This window comes from Ahaetulla prasina, chromosome 4 (genome assembly GCF_028640845.1).
Source record: "Ahaetulla prasina isolate Xishuangbanna chromosome 4, ASM2864084v1, whole genome shotgun sequence".
NCBI lineage: Eukaryota > Metazoa > Chordata > Lepidosauria > Squamata > Colubridae > Ahaetulla > Ahaetulla prasina.
Genome location: NC_080542.1, coordinates 22,718,400 through 22,738,206, shown reverse-complemented (window position 1 = coordinate 22,738,206; position 19,807 = coordinate 22,718,400). Strand labels below are relative to the sequence as shown.

At 40.5% G+C, this 19,807-nt stretch overlaps 1 protein-coding gene across 1 annotated transcript; it reads right to left on the bottom strand.

Moving 5' to 3' along the window:
• On the bottom strand, positions 1 to 19,566 carry IZUMO1 (izumo sperm-oocyte fusion 1). Its single transcript, XM_058182583.1, has 9 exons — positions 19,332 to 19,566; positions 16,008 to 16,082; positions 13,833 to 13,916; positions 12,940 to 12,960; positions 11,511 to 11,591; positions 9,821 to 9,921; positions 9,474 to 9,624; positions 3,988 to 4,219; positions 1 to 112 (listed from the first exon to the last, which is right to left on the bottom strand). The coding sequence occupies exons 1-9, from the start codon at positions 19,564 to 19,566 to the stop codon at positions 1 to 3; spliced, it is 1,092 nt and encodes a 363-aa protein (XP_058038566.1).
• Positions 19,567 to 19,807: the final 241 nt, after the last annotated feature.

Genomic DNA, 19,807 nt, shown 5'->3' with positions numbered 1-19,807 from the left:
CTAACTCTCTGATTCATTGTCACTCTCACTGTCACTCTCGTCATCATCATCGTCATCATCATTATCATCATCCTCTTCCTCCTCCTTAGCCATACGACGATAATAACATAAACTGTAAAGAAAAAGGGGGAAAACACTGTGGAAAATGAAGCAGAACATAGAAACAGATTTCAAAGTTTCTAGCTTTGATAAATTCCACCAACAATCTCTTTTTTACTGACAAGGCCCTTAACACACACCAGCTTTGGAGGCATGAGGAAAAATTCTAGGATATGCCTTTAATTCATCTGCAATACTGGGTGGGCCATATTATTACTTTGCCCGAATTATTTTGTGCATCTTTCAAGAAAAGGATGGGACTGGAAGGGACTCAGTCTCCTGCCTAAACCAGGTTGCATATCCCGGGTATAAGCGCAAAATATTTGTTACCTTTGGAAAAAAATCTACAGGTAGTTCTCAATTTATGACTATAATTAGAACCAAAATTTTGGTCATAAGTCGTAGTAAGTTGAAAAGTCCACAGGACAGACCTGATTTGTTTTTATGGTTGTCGCTAATCAAATCCTGTGGTCATTAGTCTAAGTCACACATCTTAAGCAAATCCATTCTCTCAGATGTGTGCTTTTTGCTGGAAATACAAAAAAATGCCACAAATCACAGGTGAGTATGGATGTTGCAGCAAGATATAAATTCAAACTGTTGCTAAGTGCCAGAAATGCAGCCATTAGAGTGACATTTTACAATGACCAGTAGTGCTTTATGGACCATAAAACACCCTTTTCAAAGCTGTTGTAACAGTCAAACCATTGTTAAAAGACTGGTTGTAAATTGAGGACTATGTGTGTCCTATTAAAATCAGCCGTTGCTGATTTTTCACCATGATCTCACCAGAAAATAGCACCTCCTCCCTTGTTTCACTCGTCCTCAAACTAATGTTCTCAAGGTAAGTTAAACCTACCTCTCTGGGACTACAGATATACCTGAAGAGCACCACTTTGAGAAAATTGGACTTACAGTTTCAGCTATAATGACATTTTTTTAAGGATGACAATAATTATATAGGTGCAACCCTGTGATTACCTTCGTAACTTTCCACTGGGAAACTTTCCATTGGGAAAGTTGAAATTTCCTTAATTTGCAGTGGGCCATCAGTGTAAGCTCAGAATGATACGGTCCATCCTATCCAGAAGCCCAATTCTGCTTTCAAACTACCATAGAATGTTTTTAAAATTACAAATAATGAAATAAGTTTTGTTTAGGACACACTGTTTATTTTCAGATTTCTATGGACATTTCAGTGAGCCAGGTGGGTGTATGACATGATAGCTTAAGGCACCTAGCTAGAAACAAGAGGTCCATTAGTTTGCATTCAGTTTGCATTCTGGTCTCCACGAATTAAAAAAGATGTTGAGACTCTAGAAAGAGTGCAGAGAAGAGCAACAAAGATGATTAGGGGACTGGAGGCTAAAACATATGAAGAATGGTTGCAAGAACTGGGTATGTCTAGTTTAATGAAAAGGAGGACTAGGGGAGACATGATAGCAGTGTTCCAATATCTCAGGGGTTGCCACAAAGAAGAGGGAGTCAAACTATTCTCCAAGGCACCTGAGGGTAGAACAAGAAGCAATGGGTGGAAACTGATCAAGGAGAGAAGCAACTTAGAACTAAGGAGAAATTTCCTGACAGTCAGAACAATTAATAAGTGGAACAACTTGCCTGCAGAAGTTATGAATGCTCCAACATTGAAAATTTTTAAGAAAATGTTGGCTAACCATTTGTCTGAAATGGTGTAGGGTTTCCTGCCTGGGCAGGGGGTTAGACTAGAAGACCTCCAAGGTCCCTTCCAACTCTGTTGTTGTCATTATTATTATTGTTGTTGTTGCAGTCCCACTTTAGGCACAACGCCAGCTGGGTGACTTTGGGCCACTCACCTTCTCTCAGCCGTAGGAAAGAGGCAATGGCAAACAAAACAAAGATGCTAAAGGGTCTTGAGGGTAAACCACGTGATGAGCATTTGAGGGAATTAAGTATGTCTAGTCCAGGGTGTCAAACTCGCCACATCACGTTGACGTCACGTGAAATATAGCGATGTTTTTTCCCTTTACGGAGCTGGGATGGGCGTGGCCTGCATGTGATGCATCCAACCCTTGGGCCACCAGTTTGACACCCCTGGTCTAATCTAACAAAGAAAAGTACTAGGGGTGATTATGAAAGCAGTCTTCCAATATTTGAAGGGTTGTCACAGAGAAGGAGGGATTGACCTATTCTCCCAAACACTTGAAAGCAGGAGAAGAAGTAACGGGGGGGGGGGGGAATTATCAGAGAGAGATTCTACCAAAACCTAGAGAAAAAAATTCATATCAGTGGGAACAATTCATCAGTACTTGCCAGGGGTGGGTTCTAATTTTTTTTACTACCGGTTCTGTGGGTGTGGCTTATTTTGTGGGCATGGCTTGGTGGTCATGTGACACTGGGTGTGGTTTGGTGGTCATGTGACTGGGTGAGAGTAGCTTGGCCATCATGTGACTGGGTGGGCGTGGCCAATAACAATAAATAATAAAAATAATAAACAAAGTATACAAAACAGTAAGAGGTACCAAAAACCAAGTTTCACACTTTACACACACACAACACAACACAACACAACTGACTCACACACAATGTAAAAGCAACTGCACTTCACCTAAAAGGGCCCCTGCCACAAGCAGGAACCTCACAAAGCCACAAGAAGCTCAAAAACCAAGTTTCACACTTTACACACACACAACACAACACAACTGACTCACTTACAATGTAAAAGCAGCTACACTTCATCCAAAAGGGCCCCTGCAACGTACAGGAACCTCACAAAGCCACAAAAAGCTCAAAAACCAAGTTTCACACTTTACACACGCACACAACACAACACAACAGACTCACACACACAAAATGCCACTTACAGCTTTGTGAGATTCTGTGTGTTTGTGTAGTTAGAATGAAACACTACAGAAACACACCAAATCTCAGAAATCTGCACAAATATTTTGTTATTTTATTTAAATTTTTTAGATTAAGGTATCCAACCGTATAGCTTTAAAGTTTGTAGACTTCAACTCCCAGAGTTCCTCAGCCAGCAAAGCATTTGGCTGAGCAATGGATTCCAGGCAGATTTGTGGACTTCAACTCCCAGAGTTCCTGGGGAACTCCAATCAATTACATTAGCTGCAACTGATTCTGCTTTCCAGACAATGTAACTGATTGGAGACGCCGAAGGAAAGCGAGCCGGAAAGGAGCTTGCTTAATTAAGTAAGTGAGGAGAGGGGATTGGGTGGCCAGAGAAAAAAAATTTTTTTAAATGCTCCTCTGAGGATCCCTGCTCAGCCACACGATCATCAGAGGGTTTTTTTTTTTTCTTTTAAAAGCCCCTTTTTGGCTGAAGAAAAGAGGCTTTTAAAAGTAAAAAAAAAACCCAAAACCTCTAATGATCGGAGAACCGGTTTGGGGGCGTGGCCAGCCAGCCATTATCACCGGTTCTCCGAACACCAGCAGAGTTTTACTACCGGCTCTATAGAACCAGAGTGAACCGGGGGCAACCCACCACTGGTACTTGCCCCTGGAAGTTGTGGTTGCTCCATCACTGGAAGTTTTCAAGAAGATACCATTTGTCTGGAATGGTATCAGGTCTCCTGCTTGAACAGAGTTGGACTAGATCTCCAAAGTCCCTCCCAACTCTATTTTTCTATGTTCTAACCACTTCTGAAAAATCTGCCAAGAAGATCTGCAGGAACTTGTCCAGGCAATCTCTAAGAATCAGATTCAATTGAATCAAGAAAAGAAGGACACTTCAGGCTGTGGCATCTGTCACTCAGTCTTTTCCCACCAGCTGCTGTTCAGATGTGACAGCCTTTGAAACTGATAGTTCCAAAGTATCAATTCTGTGTCATCTGCTTCCAGTTATCCCCACAAAAAGCAAACGAGGCTACTCGGTTGTAAAGTGATAAGACTCACAAAGCAACAACAACGAAGAACAGCACACCTCCTGTAATCCCGCTCACTTTCCAAGCTGTCCAATCAGCTTCAGGGGGCGGAGCCCTGGAAGAAAGCCCTATAGTGAGTGGATTTTTCACCGTCACAAGTGGCGGTGACAATAATGATGATGGTAGTGAAGACAGTGATGATGGCCGTGAAACCAGTGGTGGTGGGCGGGTAAACCAGGTGGTCTTGTCTTTTGGAGGTAGCACTGAAAGAAGAAGAGGAGAAGATGGGAAATTAAGAGACATCAGGGTGAGGATTAGGAGTTTGGGGGAGAGTTCTGTCAAGGTTCTGATTGATGAAACCAAGCAAATCAGAACCCTGAGACTTGACTCCGTCTCAAAGTTCTTCTTTAATGAGTACATCACATGGGTACAGCTTCAATGGAAAACCAATTCTTAATCTTTCCCACAATTTCAGTATAATTAAACTAGGAAATAACCCAATCCCCAAGGGTCACAGGTCACGTTGGCCAATTGAGTTAATTGGTGGGCTCTTCAGGCACTCCTTCCCCAACCTTATCTGATGCTAGTAGAGATGACCTTGCTTCTCATGAGAAAGCTCTTAGTTGTGTCTAGTAAGGCATTCTAACCTTCTTCCACCACTTCCCCCTCTGTGAGGCAACTGAGGGACAGAAGAATGGCTGCTGCCAGGTTCGGTTTGAAGTTGAATTTAGAAGAGAAGGCATTCTATCTCTTTAAACTTCAGCCCCTGGTCAACTGGTTAGGTGAATGGCTTGAAAACTGACATAAAGCAACCTACTTTAAAGGAAAATATATCTGATATTCAAAAGGCAGATGGATGGGCTCCACCCGAGAAGAGAAATGCTCTCTTCATTATCACAAGGTTGAAAAGGAGTCTCAGAGGCCCAGGGGTATTATTATTATTATTTACATTGCAATACTTGTAAAAAAAGAGCAGGGCTTTAATCACGTGGTTGAGCTGACCATCTACACCTTTTTAACCTCCTCCCTGCAGATACCCCTGAGGTCAGCTACAGCAACCTCTTGTACAAACTGTGTATAGATGTCTTGGTTTTTTTCCCTTCAGAACTCTTAATGATAGGCAAGGAAGTGAAGATTTAATCAGCCATTAAAAACCAGTTCCCAAACTTTTATTTCACAGACTAAAGTTACAAGTTTACACCAGTGTAGGAGGCAGGTAGGCAAGCAACCTATTAGGCTCAGGTGTTCTGCATCCAGACCGTCTCATTTGCATTTTCCCACTGCCCAGTGGATTTATTTTCACTGGAGAGAAGAATATTGTTACAGCCTTTCCTCTAAATCACTGTCACAGTTTCTCCACCTCTAGTAGAAATTAAGAAAGAGCATCCTTTATGAGTAGCCACTGTATGTGCCCACAGTCCACTCACAATCTGCCCTGCTCACAAATGCTATACTTTCCAAAGAATTTCACAGGTGATATAAAAAACAATGACCATTAGATGGCAGCAGAATTAGTGTTAGTGTCCCTTTAATGCCATCTAGTGGCTACCTAAGTTTTTGCAGCCTTGGAATCATACCCCTAAGGCAGGGGTGGGTTCTAAATTATTTTGCTACCGGTTCGGTGGGCATGGCTTATTTTGTGGGTGTGGCTTGATGGTCATGTGACTGGGTGTGGCTTGATGGTCATATGACTGGCTAGGCGTGACCAACTCAATGTCTCTCATGTTAAGGGGTACCTCGCCTGGCCCCTCCCCTCCCAGCCATTCCTTGTCACACCCAGCCTCAACGTATCTATAGTTCTGCAAAAATGTTGTTCACCTTTTTGCAACTTTATTATCTATATACTATACATCAGAGGTCTCCAAACTTGGCCACTTCAACTCCCAGAATTCCTCAGCCAGCTTTGCTGTTTTAAAGTCTTAAAGTGGCCAAGGTTAGAGACCTCTGCTATAGATGCACTTTCTTTTTCTTTTTTTTATTCAAAAAGTTTTACAGAAAAAAAATTTTTTTCCCCTTTCCCCCCAACCCCCCTCCCTTCACTAATACCCTCCCCCCTCCCCCCTGGCTTCCCGGAACAAGCACAAGGTATAGTTAAAAATAAAACAAACATATGCTAAGAAAATTTTCTCCCAAAACTATTATACCAATTTTCCTTCTCTAGCTCTGACTTCCTCCTAACATAACCAAAATCCTTCAAAAAAAATAAAAAATAAAAATTAAGAATTAACAATAGTAAAATATATAAATCAATAGAACAAATTAATCCTAAAGTATTTAAAACCAACTAAAGCATAAAAATCCAATCCAATTCAAAAAATATGTCCCTTATAACTTCTATAACCATATAATTTTCCCCCCCATGTCTTTCTTACATAAGATCTTTTGAAAATATTCTATTTAAAATTTAGTGCAACACCTTATAAAATTTCAATACAGAAAATTACAATATCTATTCAACTTTAGTCCTTCCTCATCAAAATCCAGTATAGATCCAAATATCTAGTCTTTTATGATAGATATAAAACATATAATCAACCCATTTCTTCCAGATTCCTCACAAATTGTCTTTCCGGGACACTAATATTTTTGTCTATTAATATTTTAAAAAAACCTTGTTTCAAGAATAATACTTTTGTCTCTTGCCATTTTTTTTGGTGCATTAATCTCTGTCTTTCCTTCGTTACTCCTTTTAAAAAGTCAATCACAATATTTCCTAGTAATTCCTTATGTCCAAGAATCCAAAAACTACTGCCGTATATTCCATCAGTCCAAAAAGAGAACTCTTGGGAAACAGTAAGCTTGTGAGTCTTTTCCATTTGAGGGACAATCTCCTGTAGCACAAATTCAGGCAGTTCATCCAAACTATTTAAAGAAAACTTCTTTACATCACCTTGTTTCTTCACGATCAAATCTTCATATTTATCCACTTTTATTTGTATCTCCTGCATTCCATTTTCCAAATGATTGCACTGGTTAATTTGCTCCAAGCTCTCATCCAAAACGTCCCCATTTTTTATCAATTCGTATTTTTGAATAATTAAATACATACTTTCTGTGTAGTCCTGTATAAAGTCACAAATCCATTCTTCTGAAAGAACCTCCATGACAAAGTTCCTGCTGAGAATCCCCTTGTAAAGTACTTAAACAACGTAATATAATCCAACAGTCCACAGTCAAACACAATAAGATAAAATCTCCATTCAGTTTCGATTCAACAGCAAAGCTCCCTTTGATGTATCGCTCTGCTTTCAGTTTCTCTAAAATGAAACTGAAGGGGAGGCGGAAATTTCTCTTTTAAAAAAAAAAAAAGGTAGAAGTCAGAAAATCAAAAATACTTGCAAACCAATAATTGTTCACTCACGCTTGTTCCGCCTGCTTTTAGTAACCACAAAAAGAAATCAATTGCTAGCAGAAGTGGACACCTTCCTCTTTTCCTGCTTTTTCAGGAGCGCAGTGAATACTGGAGGTTGGGGGAGGGGTTCAAGGGGATTCGACCTTTCAGGACTTTGCATTACAAAAACAAAGCCCCTAGGGGAATCTACCACAATTTCCCCCCCCCTTGCTCTTTCTCTCTCTTTCAACCAGAGAGAGAAATTAAGCCGGGATCAGTTGTTATATCCGGCTTTTACCATATTCAATGCGGAGTGCCATAAATTAGCACCCAGCGAGAAAGGTGGTGCCACCCAGAAGCCTGCTATAGATGCACTTTCATGGACCACTGAAAGGAGGAAATGCCTCACATGCTTTGCCCAAGAGTGTGATAGGCAACAGGCTTTTAAGGGACTGCTGGAAAGAAGGGGGGGGAGGAAGTATTTTCCAAAGCACCAGAAGGCAAAAAAAGAAGCAATGGATAGAAACTCAACAAAGAGAGAAGCAACCTAAAACTAAGGACAAACTTCCTGACAATGTGAACCTGTATAGGTTTCAGTCATAATTTCACATATAAAATAGCCATTCATGTAATACAGCCTGCATATTGTTCAAAACAATCATTAGTATTATAGTTGATGTTTGACAGCAAGCCTAAAATCCCCATTCCCTCCCCACTCCAGGGGAAGGTTACTTCAAAATCCCATTTCCTCCCCACCCCACTAATCTGTTCTGGGAAGGAATCAAACTCCCCCCTCTTCATTTCCCAAATAAAATATCCCAGATATTTAAGGAATAATCAAGCTGCTAGCAAGGAACCTGCATGGAATTCCACATTCCTGCCAGCTGCATAAAGGAAACTTTGTAAACAGAAAACAGCTACCGGAAGTTCAGCTCCATTTACAAGCAGGCAGAAAACTCATTCAAGACAGGATATTTCACAATGGAAATCGCCCAAACCTTTTTAGAAATACAAAGCCCATGTTGCACAAACCCCAAAACTTCAAAAACATTGAACCATATAAGAATTCCTCCTCATCCAATTTGTTTTTCAGCTGACTCAGAACGGAGCTTCTAGCCACTCTGTCAATTTAAAACGACAGCGTTCTCGCCCCCTTCTTCTTTGCCAAGTGATCTCCTGGCTGAGAAGCAACTGATCAATTTAAAGGGATGGTGTCTTGGTTTTTTTTTTCTCTTCTTCGACAAGTGAGTCTTGATTTTTTCCTTCTAGCCGATCAGCTGGGAGTCAGGAGGCAGCAATAGATTAGGAGCAGGGCCAGGCAGAATTTTTACTACTGGTTCTCTGAACTACTCAAAATGTTTACTACCGGTTCTTGCGAACTGGGGAGAACCGGTAGCAACCCACTACTGCCCTAAGGTGAGCACCATCCCAATGTTATAGAATGGGTCTCACTAAAGTTGGCAGAACTTTTTTCTAATTAATCTTGCTATATAGCATGACAGAGTTCATCCAAGATGGTCCTCATTTAATAACTGTTCAGTCACCATTCAAAATTACAACAGTATGAACAAAGGGGCTTATGACCTGTACTTGAAGTTATGGCCATTGCGGTGCCCTCACGGTCATGTGATAAAAATTCAGTATTTGGCTGTCTACTTTTTCATGCAACAAACCACAGGGGGGCTGCAACTGCTCCTACCCACTTATCTCTCCCTCCTATCTCAGCTGCCCACCCGGCCCACCAATGTATGCAAGCTGGAAGGCACTGGAGGCCCAGGCCCCCACCCCACTACACCCAGCAGGCCTCACCATGGTCACAAGATCCAGCAGCATATTTATCTTTGCATTTCTCTACAGTTGCTGACAGGAGTACCCAGCCAATGAGTGACATGGGCTTCTTAAAGAGGCTACTTCATGCCATTCTGCAGGCATATGGTATTCTTGCTCAATTTGTAGAAGCCACCTTGCAAAAGTTCACAAGAATGGTGCCTGCTTGGAGTATGATGCAAGGTGCTAGGAAAAGCATTTTCCTGGGCTCCCAAATGATTGTGTTTGCTAACCTTCTATGTTTCCTAGGCTCAAAAGCTAGTGAACACAGCTAGGCTTCCCCTTTGGGGAAGAAGGTTCTCCGAACCCCAATATGAAGCTTCTGAGGACATTTTCCAGTCCTGATTCACTGCACTCACCCACAACTTGAAAGTCAAGCTCGCTGGACGTATAGCCATTTGTGTCTACCATTCTACATCGGTATGTGCCTGCATCTTTCATATTGGCTTCTTTCTTGGTCAGAAAGGAATCTGCCCCACTGGCCATCAGCTCCTCCTTGTTACCCACCATCTGAGAAGAATAAGATCACATCATTTCTGTATCTACTTAATGAAGTTGTTGCCATTCAGGATGAAAGAATGGGTGGCAGTACAAGTTCTCTACTGAAGACCAGGATCATTCAATAGTACTGCTTCAGTTTGGAGACAAAGGGGATAGGGAAATTGGTTTGTGTCGGACAAACTGCTTTGTTGGAGACAATACTTACCCGGTAGAACCTGTATGTCTTCACTCCATGGCTTGCCTTATGCCATTTCAGAGCACAATCCAAAATCAAATCTTCATCCGTTTCCACTTGAACTTTCCGTTCTGCAAAATTCAGCATGTTATAATTCTACTGTCAGGCCATGCCAACAGCTGCTAACTTAAATTATACCTTTATTAGGCTTTCTTGGCCAGTTACCCTGCCTGGGCAAACAAAGAGGACTCTTTGAGTAATGTTTTTAGTAACAAGGCTCTGTGGTCTCTTCCCAAAATCCCAAAAGCTTCAACCAAAAACTATCTACCATTGACCTCACCCCATTCCTAAGAGGTCTGTAAGGGGCGTGCATAAGAGCACAAATGTGCCTACCGTTCTTGTCCTATTGTTTTCCTTTGTTATATCCAATTCATATAGTTATTACATACTCATACTCACATATATGCTTATGTGTTGTATAGTTGTTTCATGCTTATGCTTATATATACTGTGCGACAAATAAATAAATAAAATATTTAATTAACGTTTCTAGTCCTTTGAAGTAACAAGCAAGAATATGAAATTCTGATAAGGCCCGGACCAAACTGGCCAGAGATAAGAATTGCCCAAAGAGTTGACCTTTAATAACCTAAAAACTCATTATACTGCAAAAATCTCACCTATTGAATATGTAATTGGCCATTAACAAATCATGCTAAGACTATTATGGGATGCTATGAATTGGTATATAGCACATATCTATATGTGCTATATACCAATTACATAAATATATACCATATATAAAAATATGAATTGGTATATAGCACATATGATGGGACGTGGTGGCTCAGGGGCTAGGACTCTGAGCTTGTCGATCGAAAGGTTGGCAATTTGGCAGTTTGAATCCCTAGTGCTGCCATGTAACGGGGTGAGCTCCCGTTACTTGTCCCAGCTTCTGCCAAACTAACTGTTTCTAAAGCACGTAAAAATGCAAGTAGAAAAAACAAGGAACACCTTTGGTGGGAAGGTAACAGCGTTCCTTGCACCTTTGGCGTTGAGTCATGCCGACCACATGACCACAGACACGTCTTCAGACAGCGCTGGCTCTTCGGCTTTGAAATGGAGATGAGCATCGCCCCCTAGAGTCTGCAACGACTAGCATGTATGTGCGAGGGGAACGTTTACCTTTACCTTTTTACATATCTATGGCTACTGAGCATGCTTGATGACTCAAATTATGCTAACCAATGGAAGAATGCATTCCAAATCCAAAATGCTTGAACTGTATATAAAGTGATAACTTATCCTTTAAGAGGCCTTTCACATATCAGGGAGAGGGTGTCTTTTTATTTATGCATAAATATTAGTCTACCTTTAAAATTCTATTCTATTCTATTCTATTCTATTCTATTCTACTCTACTCTACTCTACTCTACTCTACTCTACTCTACTCTACTCTACTCTACTCTATTCTATTCTATTCTATTCTATTCTATTCTATTCTATTCTATTCTTTCCAGCTTGGATCCTATTTTTGGCAGAGGCAGACAAAGTTAAGAACCTTGCCGTCATTTACAGCTAACAAAAGTTTTATGGACCTGCAATTTAGACTGGATTTAGACTGGATTCTTTATCTCTCCGTCCAACCAGACTTTGTTATCTTCTAATCCATCTCCAAACTGCATGAGCCGATTTGGGGGTCTGCCCTATCAACACTTACCTCCACACCTGAAGTTCTTGGTACAGCTGTACTGATTTGTAATACATGAGCCACAGCTGATAAGAGTATAAAACATCTTACCTGCAGAATAGGAATTGAATCAGAACAGGACCAGAAGGGAGAATCTAACTTACTGGTGCAAAGCAGAAGAAAACCAGAAGAATGGACCTGAGGGTCCCTGCCTATGATTCTATGATCTTGCTGTTAAAGGCAAAACCACAGGACTCTGATGAGTAGACCTAGTAGTATTATTCCAGAAAAGCCTTGGTCACATGGCTCAGTTCTAGACACAGGTGAACCTCAGTTCCTCTTATTATTATTTTTTATTATTATTATTATTTTTTTGCTAAAAGGACATTTGCAACTCAAAAACTGTGTGCAAAAACAAGTATAACAACAAGGAATACATAAGGACACAGAAGTGCATTATATTATGGGCAAAACTGCTTGCTTGCCAAAATGTACAGAAAAATAATGAGAAGAATAATTCAGGATCATTTAGAACCTTTTTTAAAAATCTGATATACATACTGGGCAATACAAAGTCAGTTGAAGAACATGAAAAATGGCACAGCAAAATTTAATCTGAAATGGTAAAGAGTTTCTGCCTGAGCAGGGGGATTAACCTAAAAGATTTCCAAGGTCCCTTCCAACTCTGTTATTCTCTTATTTAATGTGATAGGTTTGCTTTCTCCAATGGAGACTAAAAATGCCACTTGTAGTGGGTGACACTGACTAAGATGCACCAGAATTCTGACTTATAATTAAAACTAGACAACCTATAATTCCTTGAGTCATTGTTTCAGAGATATTTCCTTACCACATTCCTCAATGTCATCAGTAATGACCAAAGCTTCTAATGTAGTTGAAAAGTTCTTAAACATTCAAGAAGAGATACAGAGATGTACTGCCTTGAAAGTAATCAACTATACAGCACAGTCAAACATCACAACTGACCACAGGAAACATTTTATTACATTTTGTACACTGTTATGTCACAGAATGCTTTGTCATAATTTCTATGTTATAAAGTGTTTTGTAATATTTGCCAAATTTTAATTCCACAGGAATTACGGGCCCCCGATTTTGAACGCATCCTGTATGTTAGTCCATTTGAGGTATCTCAGCTCAAAATTTTTTCCCCAATGATGCACTCTTTTGCCCGGTTAAAAGTAACATACACGAAAGTATTAGTAACACATAAACTGGACATAAAAATAATCTTTCCCTCCCTCCTTCCTTCCCTTCCTTCCTCCCTCCCTCCCTTCCTCTTGAAACAGTTCTAATTATGTTAAGGACTAAATATAGAATAAGATTTGTGAGGAGGGGGGAACAACAGGAGAATATGACTCCTAACCCTGATCAGTTGTGGAAAATCACACATCTCCAAAAACAACCCACCATTCATTTTAACTAATTTGATACTCACCACATTCATTGCTGCAATAGACTACAAACCAAAAGGAAAAACAAAGTAGAGCATTAGCAACAGATGGTATATCTCCTCCAATTTCCTTCCTAGTGGTTTTGAACGGGTAGTTGAAGTTGGCATTCTAACATCAGTTTGAGCAAGCAATGACCAAGCAAGCAAACAACCAAGCTCAATTTCAGTTGACAGTATTAAATGATTCAGTTACAGATCAATCAAAGGGAGAGAGAAAAGCAGCCGAGAATGGTTTCTTTGATGCTAGAGACCTATGGGTCTTCTGCTGTCTGTAACTGCCACTACATGAAGCATTCACTCAAGTTGTCATTTTGGACAAAATCCAATTCTACTTCATTGAAGTGGCAAAAGAGAGGGTCAAAGTATACAGAATGTGATTTTGTATTCACCTCCACCATGGACTATTGTGCAGAAGAATCCTAAGTACAAGGTTCCCCAGCCTTGACAATTTTAAGATGCATGGACTTCAACTCCCAGAATTCAGCAGCCACCATGTCCTTGGAATTCTGGGAGTTGAAGTCCACACTACAATTGCCAAGGTTGGGAAACCCTGCCCTAGTACCATTAGCAGGGTAGGAAAATTTCAGGATTTAAGGAATTTCATTTCTCTTTTGAATGAACCAATTCAATCCTTCAGTAGTTGTGAGAATCTCATAAATTCTTGGAAGTCATAAATAGTTTTGGAAAGTTTACTTCCAGAAACTAAAATGGGCCAGCCTACCAGAATGGGCAAATTTGCAGCAGCCAGCAATAAAGAGAATATTATGGGGAATATTCTTGATTATATTGATGGCAAAACAGAGATTTGTACTTGGTTGTTTAAACTTAGAACTACATATTCCTTTTTTTTTTCCTTTTTAGAAGTAAATAAAGCTTACGTTTTGAAACTTGTGGCATGACCTCTTGAAAATAAGTCATCAGTTTCTGGAGGCTCCACATCATTTCATTGAAAAGCTGCTCACCTGTTGAAAAGAAGGAAGATACTAAGAAGGTGTTATGGAAAAGTTGTGACCTGGGCCACGGGACCTGGCATGTTGGTGAAACCACTGGAGCATTCCATGAAACAAACTTAAAGTCAGGGTGGCCCAAGAAAACACTTACAGGTAGTTCTCAACTTACAGTCACAATTGAGCTCAAAATTTCCATTGCTAAGTAAGTCAGTTGTTAAGTGAGTTGCATCTCATTCTATGACCTTTTTTGCCACAGTTGTTAAGTGAATCATGCAGTTATTAAGCACATCTGGCTTCCCCACTTTCACTTTACTTGTTGGAAGCTGGCTGGGAAGGTTACAAATGGTGATCACATGACCAGGATAATGCAACTGTCATAAATACTTGCCAGTTGCCAAGCACCTGAATTTTGATCACATGACCATGGAAATACTGCAACGGTGGTAAGTGTGGAAAACTGGTCATAAATCACTTTTTCAGTGCTGTTGTAACTTCAAATGGTCATTAAATGAATGGTTGTAAGTCGAGTACTGCTTAAGAAAAAAAGTCCTATTGTCCGTGATGTGAGGAAGGACTCTACCATCTTCATGTGGCTCCCACTGCTTTATTGTCTTATATATTTGTGGGAAGGCAGTCAACCTCCCCCATCATGTCAACTTTCCTCAGTTTTCTACCTGATTTCCAAAGAACAATAAGACAGAAGACTACTTAAGCCAATTTGACAGGCTGAAACTCACAAAGCAAGTTTTAATACACAGGAAATTGGCAAAAGGCACCAACTTAACCAAATAAGAACATTACCTCAAGGTATTAAATGTTCCTGATGCTGAACCTAGATTTCCCCACAAAATCCCTTTCTTTCCACCTGACTAAGCGCACTCTCCAGAAATTCCTAGAAGGCTGACTGAGTTTATGCACTTTCTAGAAACAATACAAGGACTTCTACATTCTGTGGAGATCTTCTACAGCAGGGATGTCAAACTTGCAGCCCGTGGGCCAGATGCGTCATGTGCTAGCCACCCCCACCCCCAGTTTCACAAAGGAGAGGAAAGTTGTGATACCTCACATGAAGATGGGTCATTGCAAGTTTGACCCCCCTGTTCTACAGTCTGTGGAGATCTAAATATGTCTGTTAAGATTAGCAAACCCAATCTTAATTATTGATTAAAGTGTCCAGTGGTTGTGCCTAGAGCTAGGGGGTCATTTATATCCTCAGCCTCCTCACCACCCAGCATAGACCAATTTCTCTCTACAGGGATATCATATGTTGTCCATGAATCAACAGACATGAGTTTGTTGATTCATGAGATCAAATTCTCTGCTAGGTTTACTCCAGTTTCCACTGGCTCTGTTGTAAACATACAGTGAGGTTATAATCACCAGTCATGAGAAGGATTCACTATGGAGTCTTTTTTTGGGGTATTTAAACCAATGTCTAAAAAAGAGGGTCTTTTGGAGACAGAAAAAATATTGTGATCCTGGCTTTGCTACCTCCCTCTTTGCAATCTTTGCTGTTCCAGCATCTTGTTCTAAACTTAATCACTGTTAGCTATTACTTATGAGAACCATTTTAAGGTGCTTAGACTAGAATTGCCTTTGAGGCATATTTTAAAAATTGCTAATGTGGAGGCAAGGCAAGGCAAGGCAAGGCAAGGCAAGGCAAGGCAAGGCAAGGCAAGGCAAGGCAAGGCAAGGCAAGGCAAGGCAAGGCAAGGCAAGGCAAGGCAAGGCAAGGCAAGGCAAGGCAAGGCAAGGCAAGGCAAGGCAATCAGAGAAATGAATGGGGGAAATTCTTTCTTCCCTTGGGTAAGAGATTTCACAAAACCACCAGATGGTGCTGCTTAGTTAATTCCAAGAGAAAAATATTATATTGAAATACATTATGATGGTGACTTTAGACAAAAGGAGCAAACAGGTCATGAGTGGGGGAATTGGCAGGGAAGGCAAAACTTTATTGAGGTTTGTGGAGGATCTTGCACCACTAACCCTGTTCTTAATGGGCTGCAGTATGTCTAAATTCAAAATAATCCTGAGTACCCTTCAAGAGGAATAAGTCTTATGCATTCCTTTTATGCCCATGCATTCTTTTTAGCAGGTCTCTACCTTCAAAGTTATTTTCCTTGATCTGATTCAGGGAGCGCTTGAAGTAGGCAGTGAGTTTTTTTAGTGTTAATTCATCTGAAAATAATGGAAAAGATGAAGAATTGTAGGTAAAAGAAAATAGCCAGAATCCTTCCTCCCTGCTCATGCATTTGTCTTAAGAAGTCTTGTTTAAATCAGTTTTCCATATATAAACCTCAAACCACATATTCTGTTCAATATGTCCCTTTGTGAATTTTGTGGTCTGCAAACATAAAAACTGTTTTCCGGTTCAAACAAACATTAAACTAAGCATTCCTGGATTCATTTTGAGATAGTGTGGTGTGCACCCAATATAATTTATGCCTAGTGTGCAGAATAGTCCAAATCAAGGGTTCAAAACTGTAGCTTTGCATTATGTGTAAATCTCTCCAAATATGTCCTTATAGAATTTCACGCAAAGTCTGAATTCATTAGGGAACTGATTATTGATCCTACTATAGATAGTTCTCAATTTATGACTACAATGGAGCCCAAATTTCCATTGATAAGCAAGATTGTCGTTAAACGAGTTTTGTCTCATTTTACTAACTTTCTTGCCACAGTTGTTAAGTGAATCACTGCAGCTGTTAAGTTAGTAACACGGCTGTTAAGTAAATCTGGCTTCCCTACTGACTTTGCTTGTCAGAAAGTGGCAAACGGTGATCACATGACCCCGGGACACTGCAACCATCATCTATGTATGCCAATTGTCAAACGTCTAAATAATCACATGACCATGGAGATGCTGCAACGGTCGTAAGTGTGAAAAATGGTCATAAGTCACTTTTTTCAGTGCTATTGTAACTTTGAATCGTCCCTTAATGAATGGCTGAGAGTCAAGGACTACATGTACAAAAGTGTTTACTACATTTTGAAGAAACAGAAGTATTATCTCGCATAAGCACACACACACATGAATATATCTTCACAAATGCATATATTACTTTCCAATTATTTATAACCTCAAAGAAATAATCAGATATAAAAATAAACTATCAGTTCAGTTTACTGGGTTTGAAAGTAACTCTATAGTAGCATATAGTCAGATAGATCAAGGTGTCAAACTCGATTTCATTGAGGGCCACATCCGGGTTGTGACCTTGGAGGGGTGAGGGTGTATGGGCCATGGCGAGTGTAGTTGGGATGGGCATGGCCGCGAGTGGGCATGGGCATGGTGGGTTTGACACAGGAATCGTGTCGGGGCACCTATGGTAGCCAAGTGCTAAGGCAGGACTTCTCTGAAACCCTCCCTCACTCTCATTATAACCTCCTTCCTTCCTTCCTTCCTTCCTTTTCTTCTTCTTCCTTCCCTCTTCCTTCTCCTTTCTTCTTCCTTCCCTTCTTTCCTTAATTTTCCTTCCTTCCCATCTTTCCTTCTTTTTCTTGTCTTTCCTCTTTTCCTTTCTCCTTTCCTGTCCCTTCTTGCATGCTCAGATGCAAAAGGGAAAAATTTTCCTTTTATTTTGTTATTAGTTTGTTTTGCCAGCAAAAACGGAGCTCGGAAGGGCCGTGCACACACACATCCTAGGTCAGGGGTGGGTTCCACTTACCTTTACTACCGGTTCGCAACTGGAGTACGTGCGCAGAAGCTTCTGTGCATGTGCAGATCATCCATGATGACGTCCATGCGGGTGGGCAGAGCCTCCCGCCGCCATTACTACCGGTTGGCAAGAAACGGACCGAACCGGGAGCAACCCACCACTGCCCCAAGTCCATTTCAATTAGCAGAGGCACCACGGGCCAGTTTTATGCTGTTTCTAGGATAGCCCCATGGGGTAGATCTAAGGACCCTGCAGGCTGGATACAGCCCATGGGCCTTGAGTTTGACACCCTGAGATAGTTGCTGAACCTAGAGCTGGATCTAGATTTTGTCTTATTTAAGATCCATTTAATTAGGATAACTAACATCAGTTCCATACCAATGAGACACATACAAAAAGGAATGAGTTATCACAACAACCATTTCTGCAGATTTTGACATCTCGCCTATGGAAGCCTCCGGTTGTGTTTATCTGAGTGGGTATCCTAAGCATGACTAGATCTCCATTTGAACAGCACATCTTTTGTTAACAGAAGCATCTGTTTCAGTATTAGAAATGTAATGCAAAACCATGATGCAAGATTACATTATTGAAATTGCTTGCATGAAATAGAAATATGGTCAAAGAAAAGGAAAGGAGTCTCCAGACTGCTCCTTTAGAGTTCTCATCTCCAAATTTGGTCTCAAAGAAAGGTTCATCTTAAAAGCTTTTTAAAAAAAAATCACTTCATTCATTCAGTATGATATCTTCAGCTTGTATTCTCCCTTCACTGCCCAGACTCAAAGCAATTGTCATCAGGATTTATGTTTTTGGGAGCTTTTACTTTCACCCATCAAGGCAGCTCACCCTCTGACTTTCTATTTGCCTTCTATTCAGTGTTGTTTGTTTGTTTGTTTATCTAAGAAACCAATAAAACCACCTATCTTGAATACATAGCTCTGGACAGATAACAATCAGTTCATAAAAATCAGTATAAAAGCCTCTACTACAGAATATTTAAAAACAATCCAATAACCCCTCTGAGGCAACGTATTAAAAAATTCTATTGGATATACATGTGTATGGGGCATCTCTATATCTTGGTCCATCCCATGAGGACCTAGGGCAGGGGTATACAACCTTAAACACTCAAAGAGCCTTATGCAGCTCTGGAGCCATGGGTTTCCGGCACCTGACCTAGGAGAAAGACCAGGTCTCTGTGGCCTTCTCAAAAACCAAGAAGGCCTGGGCCTTCTAAATCTCAGTGGGGTGGCTGCTCCATGGGGTAAACACTGCTAAAGAGAAGAAATGTTGGTTTCATCCAACAATATGACACAATTTAAGACAGGGAGTCTGGTATATGCTGACTTTGTTGGGTTTGGTGGGACAAGCAGAGATAAGTGGATCCACAAAAAACAGAACCCATTTTTAATATGTTCCTATAAAACATAGTTTTTGTCCCCACCAATTTCTCTAACTTGGTCCTGCCAATGTTTGGGGATAAAGTTGTCATAGCGCAGTGTTTCTCAATCTTGGCAACTTGAAGAAGTGTGGACTTCAACTCCCAAAATTCCCCAGCCAGCAAAATATTAATCTTATAAATCAGTATAATTTGGTAACATAACCTCTTTGTTCCATATATAGGTCACTGTGTAAAATTCAAAACCTGCCCTTAAAAATGCTCACAGTGCCAGGATGTGGATTTAAGTCTGTCCAAAATGGCCATGATCCACTCCTGAAAAATTTGGATCTTCTTTGAGAGCTACTGAAAAGAATGCATTCATACCAATAATACCCATATATTTTTCTGGATCTATGGATTGTTGCCATAACCTCTCCATGGTATTGTCCAGGAGTTGCTTCAATTTTGTTTTGAGTTCAGGGTCTCTTTGGAGCTTTTTTTCCAGGTAGCTATTTTTGAACTCTTCTTCAAGTGCAATGGCTTCTTTGCTACATTTTAAACAACCCTGAGATCCTGTGATAACCATGGTCAAGAGAAGCCCAAGCTCTAACCAAGACATGACAATATCTTCTTGCCTTGTCAGCTGCTAGAAGGGGCCTTGAACAGCAAAACAGTGACATCATAACCATGACCTCACAAAGCCTGCATGCTTTTCAGTTAGAAGTGCATGTGATTCTTTCATTGAAATGTCCCCATTGTGCTCAGCTGTGGCTCATAATTGGCTGAACACATCACAATTGGCTGCCTTTGCTCATATTTAATGGAAACAGAAGAAACCACATTATGGTTTAGCACAGTAT

Excerpts from the sequence above, each read along its gene's own strand:
- IZUMO1 (XM_058182583.1), bottom strand. The coding sequence starts at position 19,566 with ATGTCTTGGTTAGAGCTTGGGCTTCTCTTGACCATGGTTATCACAGGA. Across the intron at positions 12,961-13,832 it reads CATGCCACAAGTTTCAAAAC|TCTATTGCAGCAATGAATGT; the intron begins GTAAGCTTTATT and ends TTTGGTTTGTAG. Across the intron at positions 11,592-12,939 it reads CTATTGCAGCAATGAATGTG|GTAAGATGTTTTATACTCTT; the intron begins GTGAGTATCAAA and ends CCTATTCTGCAG.